This window comes from Lithobates pipiens, unplaced genomic scaffold (genome assembly GCF_037356315.1).
Source record: "Lithobates pipiens isolate NorthernLeopardFrog02 unplaced genomic scaffold, aLitPip1_a1.2 Scaffold_8, whole genome shotgun sequence".
Classification (NCBI taxonomy): domain Eukaryota; kingdom Metazoa; phylum Chordata; class Amphibia; order Anura; family Ranidae; genus Lithobates; species Lithobates pipiens.
The window spans coordinates 92,023,038-92,037,062 of record NW_027507903.1 but is presented as its reverse complement, the minus strand read 5'-3'; the positions used below and the strand labels follow the sequence as shown (position 1 = coordinate 92,037,062).

Below are 14,025 nucleotides of genomic sequence, written 5' to 3'. Positions count from 1 at the left end.
AGCTCTTAGCCCTTGTACACACGGTCGGAGAATCCGACGGAATGTGTCCTATCGGAACCCGTTTTGTCGGATAATCCGACTGTGTGTGGTATGCATCGGACTGTTTCCATCGGAATATCCGTCGGACCCAATTTTCCAACTTGTTGGAAATATTTTCCGACAAACTGGTCCGATCGGACATACTCCGATCATGTGTAGAGAATTCCGATCGGACAAAGTCCCACGCATGCTCAGATCAAATTCCTACACCAAAGCTATTGGCTACTAGCCTGAACGTAGTCCCGTCGTAACGAAATAACGTCATCACGTTCTGAACGATCGGATTTTCCGACAACTTGGTCCGACCGTGTGTATGCAACCGTTTCGGACACAATCCGTCGGACAAAATCCAACGGATTTGGTTGGCAGAATGTCCGACCGTGTGTACAAGGGCTAATGCATACCCAGGAGTGCTTCCCTTTAAGCACACTGTGAGTGCAGAGCACCAGAAGAATACGTACCCAGAATAAGTACACCCTTAGACTTGTGTAAATTGGAATCCACCTCTGTAAAATGGCCTTCTATAATTGGTAGTTGGACTGCTTTTTCAAAGGCATTTTTTTAAGTCTTTGATAATTAGTGGAAATTGCAAAGCATCTTTCTTCTTCAAGTTCATATTGTTTGAAAGCCACACATTTTAAACATATGTTTATGCACAAAAGATAACAGGCAAATGGCCATGAGCAGTAGCAGAGAGCGGCTGGATTATGCATTTCAGAGCACCATTCGATGTCTAATGTAATACGAAATTTACCTAAGTGAACCCATTTTGTGTCTCTTTAATAAACCTATACATTGGCAATGTTTGTGGAATGGTCATGAAATTGTTCGAGTTTCTGGCATGAACCAGATAGCAGTGGCTAATTAAGCCAATCATTGACAGAACACATTTTAAGATGTTTGCTCATCTCCCGTTTCCAGGAGACACAACAATCATGTTAAATGTAGCTTGCCTGCACTATCTGTCTGTATGGCAGGTCTACTGCAAATAAAGGGAACCAATACGTGAGCAAGATCATCATACAATAGTTTCAGAGCCTTTTATAGTAACTATTCATTGTACATAGGGGGGTATTACAATACACAGCAAGGGGGCACCAAATGTGCGGAAGAAAAAAAGTTATAGAGTGGAATGGCATAAAAATAACATGATAGCAGCTACTCTACCAATCAAACCCTTTGTTCTTGCAAAACCTTACAAATTGGTTGACTGAATAAGACAGTCGACCAGCAATAGTGAAGCACCAAGGGGAGAAACCCATAGCATGTGAGCACCTTCCACCTTTCTAGATTTCTGGGAACCTGCAAGCTTAACTGACCTTGTAAGGTAGTCCTCGTAGTCCATAACAGATGCCTTAACACCAGCTCAGAGTGTCTACGTGTCCCCCAGGCTCCAGCACTCTTCTATAGGTAGTTACAGACCATAGAGTTTCCTGGTTGATAATTAGCTTCCCTGCCCCCTCTCTTCTACCTTACTGGCCAACAGGAAAGCAAGGGCGGAAGGGGGCAAGAGAGGAGGTGGGCTAATCGATTACAAAGGTGTTGTCCAATAAAGCACCAGGGCTTTGAGGGTCCCAGTCCCTGCAAATGAAATAAGCCTGCCGTCAAGGTGGCTTCAAGTCCATAAGGCAGGTACCTAACCCTACCTTACAAAATGATGTGAGCCTTCAGGTTTCTTGTAAAGCTTTTGCAATCATGAATGGTGACCTCTGCTACAATTTACAAAACTTTGCATACTTCTTAATAAACAAACCAACAAAATCAACATGGAATGTTACCTAACCTATAGAAACCCCAAATCATATTTCTCCTGTTTACATTAAACTGAAATTTGCCAGTATGAGTTAGACATTCTCTTTGCTCTACCTTACATTTGGCAGCTACTCAATGGCTTAGGGTACTGGTCTACAAACTGCAGCCCGTGGGCCAGATAAGGCCCTTTTCTTGCCTTTATCTGGCCCTCTGGGCACTATTCTTCCCACTGACACCAACAATGAGGCACCATTCCTTCCACTGGTACCAACAATGGGTCAATATTACTCCTACTGACACCAATGATTGGTCAGTATTCCTCCCACTAACACCAATGATTGGTCAGTATTCCTCCCACTGACACCAACAATGGGGCACTATTCCTCCCACTGACATCATTGATGGGGCACTATTCCTCCCACTGACACCAATGATAGGGCACTATTCATCCCACTGACACCAATGATAGGGCACTATTCATCCCACTGACACCAATCATAGGGCACTATTCATCCCACTGACACCAATGATTGGTCAGTATTCCTCCCACTGACACCAACAATGGGGCACTATTCCTCCCACTGACATCATTGATGGGGCACTATTCATCCCACTGACACCAATGATAGGGCACTATTCATCCCACTGACACCAATCATAGGGCACTATTCATCCCACTGACACCAATGATAGGGCACTATTCCTCCCACTGACACCAATGATACAGCACTATTCCTCCCACTGACACCAATGATAAGGCACTATTCCTCCCACTGACACCAATGATAAGGCACTATTCCTCCCACTGACACCAATGATACAGCACTATTCCTCCCACTGACACCAATGATAAGGCACTATTCCTCCCACTGACACCAATGATACAGCACTATTCCTCCCACTGACACCAATGATACAGCACTATTCCTCCCACTGACACCAATGATAAGGCACTATTCCTCCCACTGACACCAATGATACAGCACTATTCCTCCCACTGACACCAATGATAAGGCACTATTCATCCCACTGACAACAATGATAAGGCACTATTCCTCCCACTGACTTCAATGATGGGTCACCATTCCTCCTATCAATACCAATGATGGTTCACTAATCCTCCTATCAATACTAATGATGGGACACTATTCCTCCTCCCGCTGACCACAGGCACCGTGTTAATTTCTTAATCCCACTGATAACCAAACCTCAGGCATTGTTTACTCCTACAGATGCTGGGGCATTTTCTATTCCCACTGCACCCCCCCCCAAAGTATTGACTTGATTTAAAGGGTTACTAAACCCTCTTGTTTTTTTTTTAAAACAAACATGTTATACTTACTCCACTGTGCAGTTCGTTTTGCACAGAGTGGCCCTGATCCTCCTCTTCTGGGGTCCCCTGGCGGCGCTAGTAGCTCCTCCCCGCATTGGGAAACCACCTAGGAGAAGCGATCTCCTTTCAGGCCCCCGTGCGGGTGCACTCCCGAGTCCATAGACACAGAAAGCCGGACTCTGCCCCGACCCTCCGGCGCACGCATCATTGAATTTGATTGACAGCAGCTGGAGCCAATGGCTGTGCTGCTATCAATCTATCCAATCAAGAGCCGAGACTATGGACAGAGAGGGTGTGCGCGTCTCTGGCGTGGAAACGAACGGGCTCAGGTGAGTAAAACTGGGGGGGGGGGGGGGGGTTTACAACCCCTTTAAATCAAATCCAACCTGATGGCAACCAACAGAAAACACAAGCACAGGAAGAGCATTCTCCATGCAAGTAGTGCCCTGGGTGGGATGTGAATCCCGGAACGTGGTGCTCCAAGACCGCAGTGCTAACCACTAAGGCTGCATTCACTCCTGAGCTTTTTTTTTTTTTTTTTTTTTTTGAGTGTTTTTCACGCGTTTTTGCGCGACTTCCACATTTGTAAGCAGCGTTTTTGGGCTTTGGCTTTTTTTTATTAGCCAATAGAGAAAACTATTATCTGTTGCATCATTTGTTGCTAGGAAAAAAAAATAAAAAGCTAAAAGTTTTTTTTAGCTTTTCCATTAGCTTTTATTTCTTCTTTTATTATTATTAATTTATTATAATGTTTTTTTTCGTTAGGGTAAGGGGTTCAAGTTCAGTTTAGGTTAGCGTTAGGATTAGGAGTTGGGGATAGGGTTATTTATTATTATTTATTATTATATGAATAATAATAAATGGATAAATAAATGTAAAATACACAAATAAAAATCAAAAATAAATAAATTCAATAAAATAATACTAAGTAACATTAAATATATAATTAACCCTTAATTGTAACCCTTACCCCTTAAAAAATAAATAACTAAACACCCTAATCCTAACACAATATAAATTATTATTATTATTATTATTAATAATGGATTTTGTTTTGTTTGAGTTTGGTTGTTTATTGTTATTTTATTATTAATAATAGTTTATTTAATATTTGTTAAGGTTAGAGGTTAATTATTATTTATGAATGTATTATTACATATTATTAATTTATTTTACTTATTCATGATGGTTTTTAGGGCAGAGGTTGACAAATTTTCTTTGAATTTAGGAGCCGGTTAAAAAAGTTAGGAGCCAGTTTTTGTTTTTTTAGAGTGGTATGGTTTGTCAGCTCCCGGGGTAAGGCCACTCATTTTCATCCCCTATCCCTAACTCACAATGGAGCACCCAGTCAATAACTCCAATGAAATGCTGTTTCAGAGTAAGGCTTGCAACAGATGGAACTGACTGGCACTGGCAGGTGGCACTGGCAGGAACGTGGAACTGCCAGATGGCACTGGCAGGTGACACTGGTTGGAACTGACAGGTGACACTGGTTTGGCACTGATTGGCAGGTGGCACTGGTTTGGAAGTGGCAGGTGGCCCTGGTTGGTGATGGCAGGTGGCCCTGGTTGGTGGTGGCAGGTGGCACTGATTGGCGGTGGCAGATGGCACTGGCAGATGGCACGGATTGACAGTGACACTCGGCACTGGCAGGTGGCACTGGTTGGCACTGGCAGGTGGCACTGGTTGGCGGTGGCACTGCTTGGCAGTAGCAGATGGCACTGGCAGGTGGCACTGGTTGGCGGTGGCACTGACACTGGCAGGTGGCAATGATTGGCGGTGGCAGGTGGCACTGGTTGGCGCTGGCAGGTGGCACTGGCAGGTTTCACACGGAGCACTCTGTTACTGAAATGTAACAGAGGAGCTGTCAGAATTGAACTTAATGTCGGAATGGGCGGGGCCCGGCCGGGTGGCGGGACTCAGCAGCTATCAAACACCAGCCAACGATTGGGCTGCTTAAGAAAAGGGGTGGGGCCACATACATGTAGCGGCCCGCCCAGATCCCATTGGCTGGTGTTTGATAGCTGCTGGGTCCCGCCCCCACCCCGGCCGGGTCCCGCCCACCCTGACATCAAGCTTAAATCTGACAGCTCCTCCTCTCTCCGTAGCTTGTCAGTTTCACAGACTTAGCGTGGCGCCGCTGAGTGTGGAGGAGGGAGGAGGACGGCAGTCAGTGTTATGCTGCTGCATGTCTGGGGCATCGATAGTGAGTGGGCTGGTGGCAGCTTAGGCGTCAGGTTGCGATTTCTGGTCGCATTGGCGACCTGGCGCCTGGGGTTTGTCGAGCCCTGTTTTAGGGATTTGTGTATTTATTTTACATTTATTCATTCATATATTATTACTATTTCATTTTTTACATTTGGGCTGTGCTTTGCATTTCCTTCTATTAAGTGACTGCTCATAGGCTTATGGAAGATCTTCATAAAATGGTTTGGTTTTTATGTAGAGTCAGCACAGCTTATTCTAAAATCACTCAAGAAAGTCATCAATGTTGTCTTCCTCCTGGTAGTTATGAATAAGGCAGACAGTGATAAATAAATGCTTACAATGTTTATGGTTATCTATGCAAATGATATGGTGGTGCGATTTGTATAGCGAGCAAGGCGAGCCTACAATGCTGATGCATACTGCCAGCGATCCCATGTTTTCCACTTGCTGCTGGAAGACGTCAAGGCCTGATTCTTTGCTATAGAAAGCAACGGAATTAACACGAGATTGTTAACAAATTCTATAGCTGGAAAATGGAAAAGCACTCACTGTACAGAGTAAACCCAGGATTACATCAGCAACTGTGTAACATGTATGCATGCAGGAATGAACCAGCACTGAAATACGTAGAAAGCTGAGGTCAAAAGACCAAGAAAACCTCTTAATTATAGTATTTACTGTAATAAATTAATAAATCTGCTGCTACAGCATTACTACTACCATAGAGTTGTATTTGTTATGACACGTTAGCTGTTAGGTTTCTTTACTTATTAGTAGAGCTCCACAATTTTAGCTAAAATGAGAATCACAATTTTTTTGCTTAGAATAAAGATCACAATTTTAACAGCGTAACATTATCTTTCACATTATACAAAAAAATTGGGCTAATTTTACTGTTTATAGTTTTTTTCTTTTTAATTAATTAAAGTGTATTTTTTCAAAAAATATTGCGTTTGAAAGAGCGCTGCGCAAATACAATGTGACATAAAATATTGCAACAAGCGCCATTTTATTCTCTAGAATCTCTGGTAATATATAAATAAATTATATATAAATGTTTGGGGGTTCTAAGGCCGCGTACACACGGGCGGACTGTTCGCCCAACCTTGTCCGCTGAACAGTGTTTGGGCGGACAGTCCGCTCGTGTGTGGGCTTTCAGCGGACAGTTTCAGCGGACAGTTGGACGGACAAAGTCTTTCGGAAATTCCGAAAAACTGTCCGCTGAAACTGTGTTTGAGCGAACAGTCCGCCCGTGTGTGGGCCTGTCCGCTGTACTTTCGAAATGAGCGGACTGTTCCCGCTCGGAAAGTCGGCCCATTTCGAGCGCGTGTACAGGTAGGCGGGGCCCGCGAAGGAGACGTCGCGGGCTCCGCCGCCTGGAATGGGCTTAAAGGGGAACCCCAACACCGAAAAAAATCAGCGTGGGGGTTCCCCCAAAGTCCACACCAGACCCTTGTCCGAGCACGCTACCCGGCCGGCCAGGAAAGGGGGGCGAGCGAGCGCGCCCCCCCTCCTGAGCCGTACCAGGCCGCGTGCCCTCAACATGGGGGGGTGCCTTGGGGAAGGGGGGGCCGCGCGGCCCCCCCACCCCAAAGCACCTTGTCCCCATGTTGATGAGGACAAGGGCCTCTTCCCGACAACCCTGGCCGTTGGTTGTCGGGGTCTGCGGGCGGGGGGCTTATCGGAATCCGGGAGCCCCCTTTAAGAAGGGGGCCCCCGGATACCGGCCCCCCACCCTATGTGAATGAGTATGGGGTACAATGTACCCCTACCCATTCACCTGTGAAATAAAGTACAAAAAAAAACACAACACAGGGAAAAAATATTTTATTGCACAGCTCCGGGGTCTTCCGTCTTCGGGGGTCTTCTCGCCGGACTCCTCCGCTATGTGTGTGTAGCTCTTTTACTAGCGGAGGAGTCCGGCTTTCTTCCTCCCCGCCGCCGGCCTCTTCTCCCGACTTCGGGGGTCTTGTCCCCCTCTTCGGTTCTTCTGCCGGGCCACTGCCTTCCGTTCTTCTGTCGCCGCCTTCGGTTCTTCTGCCGGGCCACCGCGCCTTCTTGTAGCTCTTTTACAGGAGGTGGCCCGGTCTTCTGTCGCCGCTGTCGCCGCCTTCCGTTCTTGTTCTTCTTCTTGTTCTTCTTCTTCTTCTCCTTCTCCAGGCGATGTTGACACGTCGCTCCCTCCGGCCGGAATGCCAGAGCCGCGCTGTGCGGTCACTTATATAGTGACAATGGGGCGGGGTCACATGGTATATGTCACATGGGTTGGTCACATGGGTTGATGTCACATGGGGACTATGACATCGTAAGGGGGCGGGGTCACCATGTGACCAACCCATGTGACATATACCATGTGACACCGCCCCATTGTCACTATATAAGTGGCAGCGGAGCGTGTCCCTGGCATTCCGGCCGGAGGGAGCGACGTGTCAACATCGCCTGGAGAAGAAGAAGAAGAAGAAGAACAAGAAGAAGAACAAGAACGGAAGGCGGCGACAGCGACAGCGGCGACAGAAGACCGGGCCACCGCCTGTAAAAGAGCTACAAGAAGGCGCGGTGGCCCGGCAGAAGAACCGAAGGCGGCGACAGAAGAACGGAAGGCAGCGGCGACAGAAGACCGGGCCACCGCCTGTAAAAGAGCTACAAGAAGGCGCGGTGGCCCGGCAGAAGAACCGAAGAGGGGGACAAGACCCCCGAAGTCGGGAGAAGAGGCCGGCGGCGGGGAGGAAGAAAGCCGGACTCCTCCGCTAGTAAAAGAGCTACACACACATAGCGGAGGAGTCCGGCGAGAAGACCCCCGAAGACGGAAGACCCCCGGAGCTGTGCAATAAAATATTTTTTCCCCTGTGTTGTGTTTTTTTTTTGTACTTTATTTCACAGGTGAATGGGTAGGGGTACATTGTACCCCATACTCATTCACATAGGGTGGGGGGCCGGTATCCGGGGGCCCCCTTCTTAAAGGGGGCTCCCGGATTCCGATAAGCCCCCCGCCCGTAGACCCCGACAACCAACGGCCAGGGTTGTCGGGAAGAGGCCCTTGTCCTCATCAACATGGGGACAAGGTGCTTTGGGGTGGGGGGGCCGCGCGGCCCCCCCTTCCCCAAGGCACCCCCCCATGTTGAGGGCACGCGGCCTGGTACGGCTCAGGAGGGGGGGCGCGCTCGCTCGCCCCCCTTTCCTGGCCGGCCGGGTAGCGTGCTCGGACAAGGGTCTGGTGTGGACTTTGGGGGAACCCCCACGCCGATTTTTTTCGGCGTTGGGGTTCCCCTTTAAGCCCATTCCAGGCGGCGGAGCCCGCGACGTCTCCTTCGCGGGCCCCGCCTACCTGTACAAGCGCTCGAAATGGGCGGATTTGCCTCCGCCTTACGTGGGCGAGTCCGTTCATTTCAAAAGTTGAGCGGACTGTTTGGCAAACAGTTCGTTGAAACAGTCCGCTCGTGTGTGGGCAAGTCCGCTCATGCAAATTTTGAGCGGACTGTTTGCCGAAACTGTTTGACGAACAAGGTTGGGCAAACAGTCCGCGCGTGTGTACGCGGCCTAAGTCATTTTCTAGCAAAAAATACGGATTTTAACTTGTATGCAACAAGTGTCAGAAAAAGGTTTAGTCTTTAAGTAGTTAAACTGACCTCATTTACCACATTGTCAGTGTGAGGGGAAAAAAAGCCAATCACCGGCTTCTGTCAGAGGGACATCGGTCCCTCGTTTAGAAAGCCGCAGCTGTGCCCACCAGTGTCACCTGCCAATGCCCACTGTGCCACCTATTAGTACCCACCAGTGCCAGTTACCAGTGCCAGCTACCAGGGGCCACAGTTCCACCTACCAGTGCTCACAGTGCCACCCATCAATGCTCACCAGTGCTGCCAATCAATGCCCATCAGTGTCTAATAATCAGTGCTGCCTATCAGTGTCACCTACCAGTGCACATTAGTGCCACCTATCAGTGCTTATCAGTTCTACCTATCAGTGCCCATCAGCGAAGGAGAAGAATTACCTGTTTTCAAAATTTTATAACATACTATGAAACTGTTTCTTTTTTTTTTTTTTTATTTCGGTCCCTTTTTGTTTTATTTAGCAAAAAAAATTAAAATTTAATACCACCAAAAAAAGCTCTATCTGTGTGAAAAAAATGATCAAATTTAATTTGGGTAAACTGTTGCATGACCGCACAACTGTCACTCAAAGAGTGACAGCGCTGAAAGCTGAAAATTGGCCTGGGCAGGAAGGGGGTTTAAGTGGCCAGTAAGCAAGTGGTTAATGACCAGACCACCAGGTGAAAGTAAAGAAAGCGTAAAAAAAAGAGAACAAATGCAGCCATCACACTGCAATATAATGTTTGCTTTTGGGTTTAAATCCGCTTTCATTTTGCTTTGGGAGCCTCATTTATGTTGTAGTCTGTGTGGTACAATAAAGGTACCCATAAAGATCATTAGAATTGCCCAATCTGTCCATTTTCAGCCAGATCAGGCAAAGTTGCTATCTGTGGGCACCTACAGGTCATTACTTCTCAAAGGACATGATTGTACAGGTTACCCAACCTCGTGTAATCACCTTTTTTTCCTAATAAACCGAGCTGGTGCCAGATGAGCGCCTGCTCTGCTCATTTCCATAGCAGAAACGCAAACATTTGACTTTAGCTTTGGTCAGCCTGCGTGCTGCATGAAAAACTCTAACAGATTCTTCCATCCTTGCTATCAGTGTAGATGGACAAACCCTGCTGTATTCTATTGTATTCTGACAACCTGCTTCCCAGGATCCCCAAAAAGTGGCTGCATCTGATTGGATGCAGGCACTGTTCGGCCGACAATTTTCTGCCAGCCTCCTTCGACAAAAAGCCGACTGACCAATAGACTTCTGTCATATGAAATGATGCCGACAGGGCCATGCACTGCTTACACTTTGCAGGAATGTGAGCAGTGTGTGACCAGTTTATGTGTAGCAGCAATGAGAACCAACCTAGAGGACTTATTAGGGATACTTGGTGCACTGTGTAGAGTGTGCAGACCTGGAGAAAATCTGGAGAGAATGGGTGCTGAAGTGACAAATGGATGGATGGCACCATTACTCACACTGTAGAGCTGCACGATTCTGGATAAAATGAGAATCGCTATTTTTTTGCTTAGAGATCTCAATTCTTGGCGTAACATCATCTTTCACATTATACAAAAAAATGGTCTAACTTTACTGTTTGTTTAGTAAGTTTAGTTCGTTTTTTTTTTATTTATTTTTTTATTCATTGAAGTGTATTTTTTCCCCAACAATAGCTTTTAAAAGACTAATGCACAAATACAGTGTGACATAAAATATTGCAACAACTGGTATTTTATTTTTTAGGGTCTCTGCTACAAAAAAATATATAGAGTTTGGGGATTCTATGTAATTTTCTAGCAAAGAAATTCAGATTTTAACTTGTAAACAACAAGTGTCAGAAAAAGTCCTGGTCTTTAAGTGGTTAAACTGACCTTATTTACAGGCCGAAGTTCATTCCTTTGATCTAAAACAGGGGTCTCTAAACTTTCTATACAAAGGGCCAGTTTACTGTCCTTCAGACTTTAGGAGGCCGGATTGCGGCCATTGGGAGTACATATAGTCTTCGCGGCAGTGGGAGTAAACAATGCATCCCTGGTATCAGTGAGAAGAATATATCCCCATGATTGTTGTCAGTGGGAAGAATATTATCCATTATTGGTCTTAGTGGGAGGAATAGTACCCCATCATTGGTGTCAGTGGAAGTATGGTGCCCCATCATTGGTGTCAGTAGAACCATAGTGCCCCATCATTGGTGTCAGTGGAAGTATAGTGTTGGTGTCAGTGGAGGTATAGTGCCCCATTATTGGTATCAGTGGAAGTTTAGTGCCCCGTTTATTGGTATCAGTGGAAGTATACTGCCCCATCATTGGTGTCCGTGGAAGTATACTGCCCCATCATTGGTGTCAGTGGAAGTATACTGCCCCATCATTGGTGTCAGTGGAAGTATACTGCCCCATCATTGGTGTCAGTGGAAGTATACTGCCCCATCATTGGTGTCAGTGGAAGTATAGTGTCCCATCATTGGTGTCAGTGGAAGTATAGTGCCCCATCATTGGTGTCAGTGGAAGTATACTGCCCCATCATTGGTGTCAGTGGAAGTATACTGCCCCATCATTGGTGTCAGTGGAAGTATACTGCCCCATCATTGGTGTCAGTGGAAGTATACTGCCCCATCATTGGTGTCAGTGGAAGTATAGTGTCCCATCATTGGTGTCAGTGGAAGTATAGTGCCCCATCATTGGTGTCAGTGGAAGTATACTGCCCCATCATTGGTGTCAGTGGAAGTATACTGCCCCATCATTGGTGTCAGTGGAAGTATACTGCCCCATCATTGATGTCAGTGGAAGTATACTGCCCCATCATTGCTGTCAGTGGAAGTATACTGCCCCATCATTGGTGTCAGTGGAAGTATAGTGTCCCATCATTGGTGTCAGTGGAAGTATAGTGCCCCATCATTGGTGTCAGTGGAAGTATACTGCCCCATCATTGGTGTCAGTGGAAGTATACTGCCCCATCATTGGTGTCAGTGGAAGTATACTGCCCCATCATTGGTGTCAGTGGAAGTATACTGCCCCATCATTGGTGTCAGTGGAAGTATACTGCCCCATCATTGGTGTCAGTGGAAGTATACTGCCCCATCATTGGTGTCAGTGGAAGTATACTGCCCCATTATTGGTGTCAGTGGAAGTATACTGACCCATTATTGGTATCAGTGGAAGTATAGTGCCCCATCATTGGTGTCAGTGGAAGTACAGTGCCCCATCATTGGTGTCAGTGGAAGTATACTGCCCCATCATTGGTGTCAGTGGAAGTATACTGCCCCATCATTGGTGTCAGTGGAAGTATACTGCCCCATCATTGGTGTCAGTGGAAGTATACTGCCCCATCATTGGTGTCAGTGGAAGTATACTGCTCCATCACTGGTGTCAGTGGAAGTATACTGCCCCATCATTGGTGTCAGTGGAAGTATACTGCCCCATCATTGGTGTCAGTGGAAGTATACTGCTCCATCACTGGTGTCAGTGGAAGTACACTGCCCCATCATTGGTGTCAGTGGAAGTATACTGCCCCATCATTGGTGTCAGTGGAAGTATACTGCCCCATCATTGGTGTCAGTGGAAGTATACTGCCCCATCATTGGTGTCAGTGGAAGTATACTGCCCCATCATTGGTGTCAGTGGAAGTATACTGCCCCATCATTGGTGTCAGTGGAAGTATACTGCCCCATCATTGGTGTCAGTGGAAGTATACTGCCCCATCATTGGTGTCAGTGGAAGTATACTGCTCCATCACTGGTGTCAGTGGAAGTATACTGCCCCATCATTGGTGTCAGTGGAAGTATACTGCCCCATCATTGGTGTCAGTGGAAGTACACTGCCCCATCATTGGTGTCAGTGGAAGTATACTGCCCCATCATTGGTGTCAGTGGAAGTATACTGCCCCATCATTGGTGTCAGTGGAAGTATACTGCCCCATCATTGGTGTCAGTGGAAGTACACTGCCCCATCATTGGTGTCAGTGGAAGTATACTGACCCATCATTGGTGTCAGTGGAAGTACAGTGCCCCATCATTGGCATCAGTGAGAAGGAATAGTGCCCATGATTGCTATCAGTAAGAGAAAGTGCAACATCATTGGTATCAGTGGGGATGAATAGTGCCCCATTGTTGATGCCAGTAGCAAGAATTTTGCTCACCAACAATGGGTGTTGAGGAAAAGTGCTCCAAGGGCCAGATAAAGGAACACAAATGGCCAAATTTGGCCCCCCAGTCCACAGTTTGGAGACCATTGATCTAAAAAAACCAAATGATACAACGTTTCCTGTTATCTCTCAGCACTGAGCAATGTTGTGATAAACTTTACCAGCTGCCTTTTATTTATTTTTATTTTTTTAACGGCTCTGAGTAGAGAACGGCTCTGCACTTGTTACAGGAATCGTGGAAATGCTGGATTAGGATCGTGAGGGGGTTGAAGACCACAATTTTTTTAATGGTTAATCGTGCAGCTCTAGGATTTATTAACCACTTGCCAACCAGCCGCCGCAAATATACTGCGGCAGGGTGGCTCTATTGTGCGGATCACCGTATTGGTACGGCGCTTCATAGCTACAGCAGCATGTTGACAGCACCGATGCGGATGGCTGGCTGCTGCGATGTCCACCGGCCACCTGTAATCACTCCACAGAGAGTCAGAACGGGGTTCTGCCAGTGAAAACAAAGCAGATCCCCATTCTGTCAGGGAAGCACAGTGTGATTTTCTGTTCCTAGTGATCAGGAACAGTGATCTCTCTCTACTCCCTGTCAGTCCCCTCCCCCCACAGTTAGAAACACCTCCCTAGGGAACACTTAATCCTTGATCACCCCCTAGTGTTAACCCCTTCCCTACCAGTGTCATTTATACAGTGATCAGGGGATATTTTTTTTAGCTCTGATCACTATATAAATGTCACTGGACCCAAAAAAGTGTCAAAAGTGTCCGAACTGTCTGCCGCAATGTCGTAGTCCCCCTAAAAATCACTGATCACCGCCATTGCTAGTAAAAAAAAAAAATAACAAAAATGCAATACATCTATCCCCTATTTTGTCGATGCTATAACTTTTGCTCAAACCAATCAATATACGCTTATTGGGATTTTTTTTAATCAAAAAATATGTAGCAGAATACATA

At 46.6% G+C, this 14,025-nt stretch overlaps 1 protein-coding gene across 2 annotated transcripts in view; it reads right to left on the bottom strand.

The window, feature by feature from the left end:
- Positions 1-14,025, bottom strand: part of LARP6 (La ribonucleoprotein 6, translational regulator) — an 82,070-nt gene that overhangs the window by 53,120 nt on the left and 14,925 nt on the right. Inside the window, exon 1 of one of the 2 annotated variants that reach the window (XM_077472490.1) lies at positions 1,359-1,494. The exons of the other annotated variant lie outside the window; for it this stretch is intronic. Coding sequence (XP_077328616.1) covers positions 1,359-1,384 — 26 coding nt within the window. The 5' untranslated portion in view covers positions 1,385-1,494. Of the gene's footprint in view, positions 1-1,358; positions 1,495-14,025 lie in introns of those variants that run through there. 2 annotated transcript variants of the gene reach the window in all.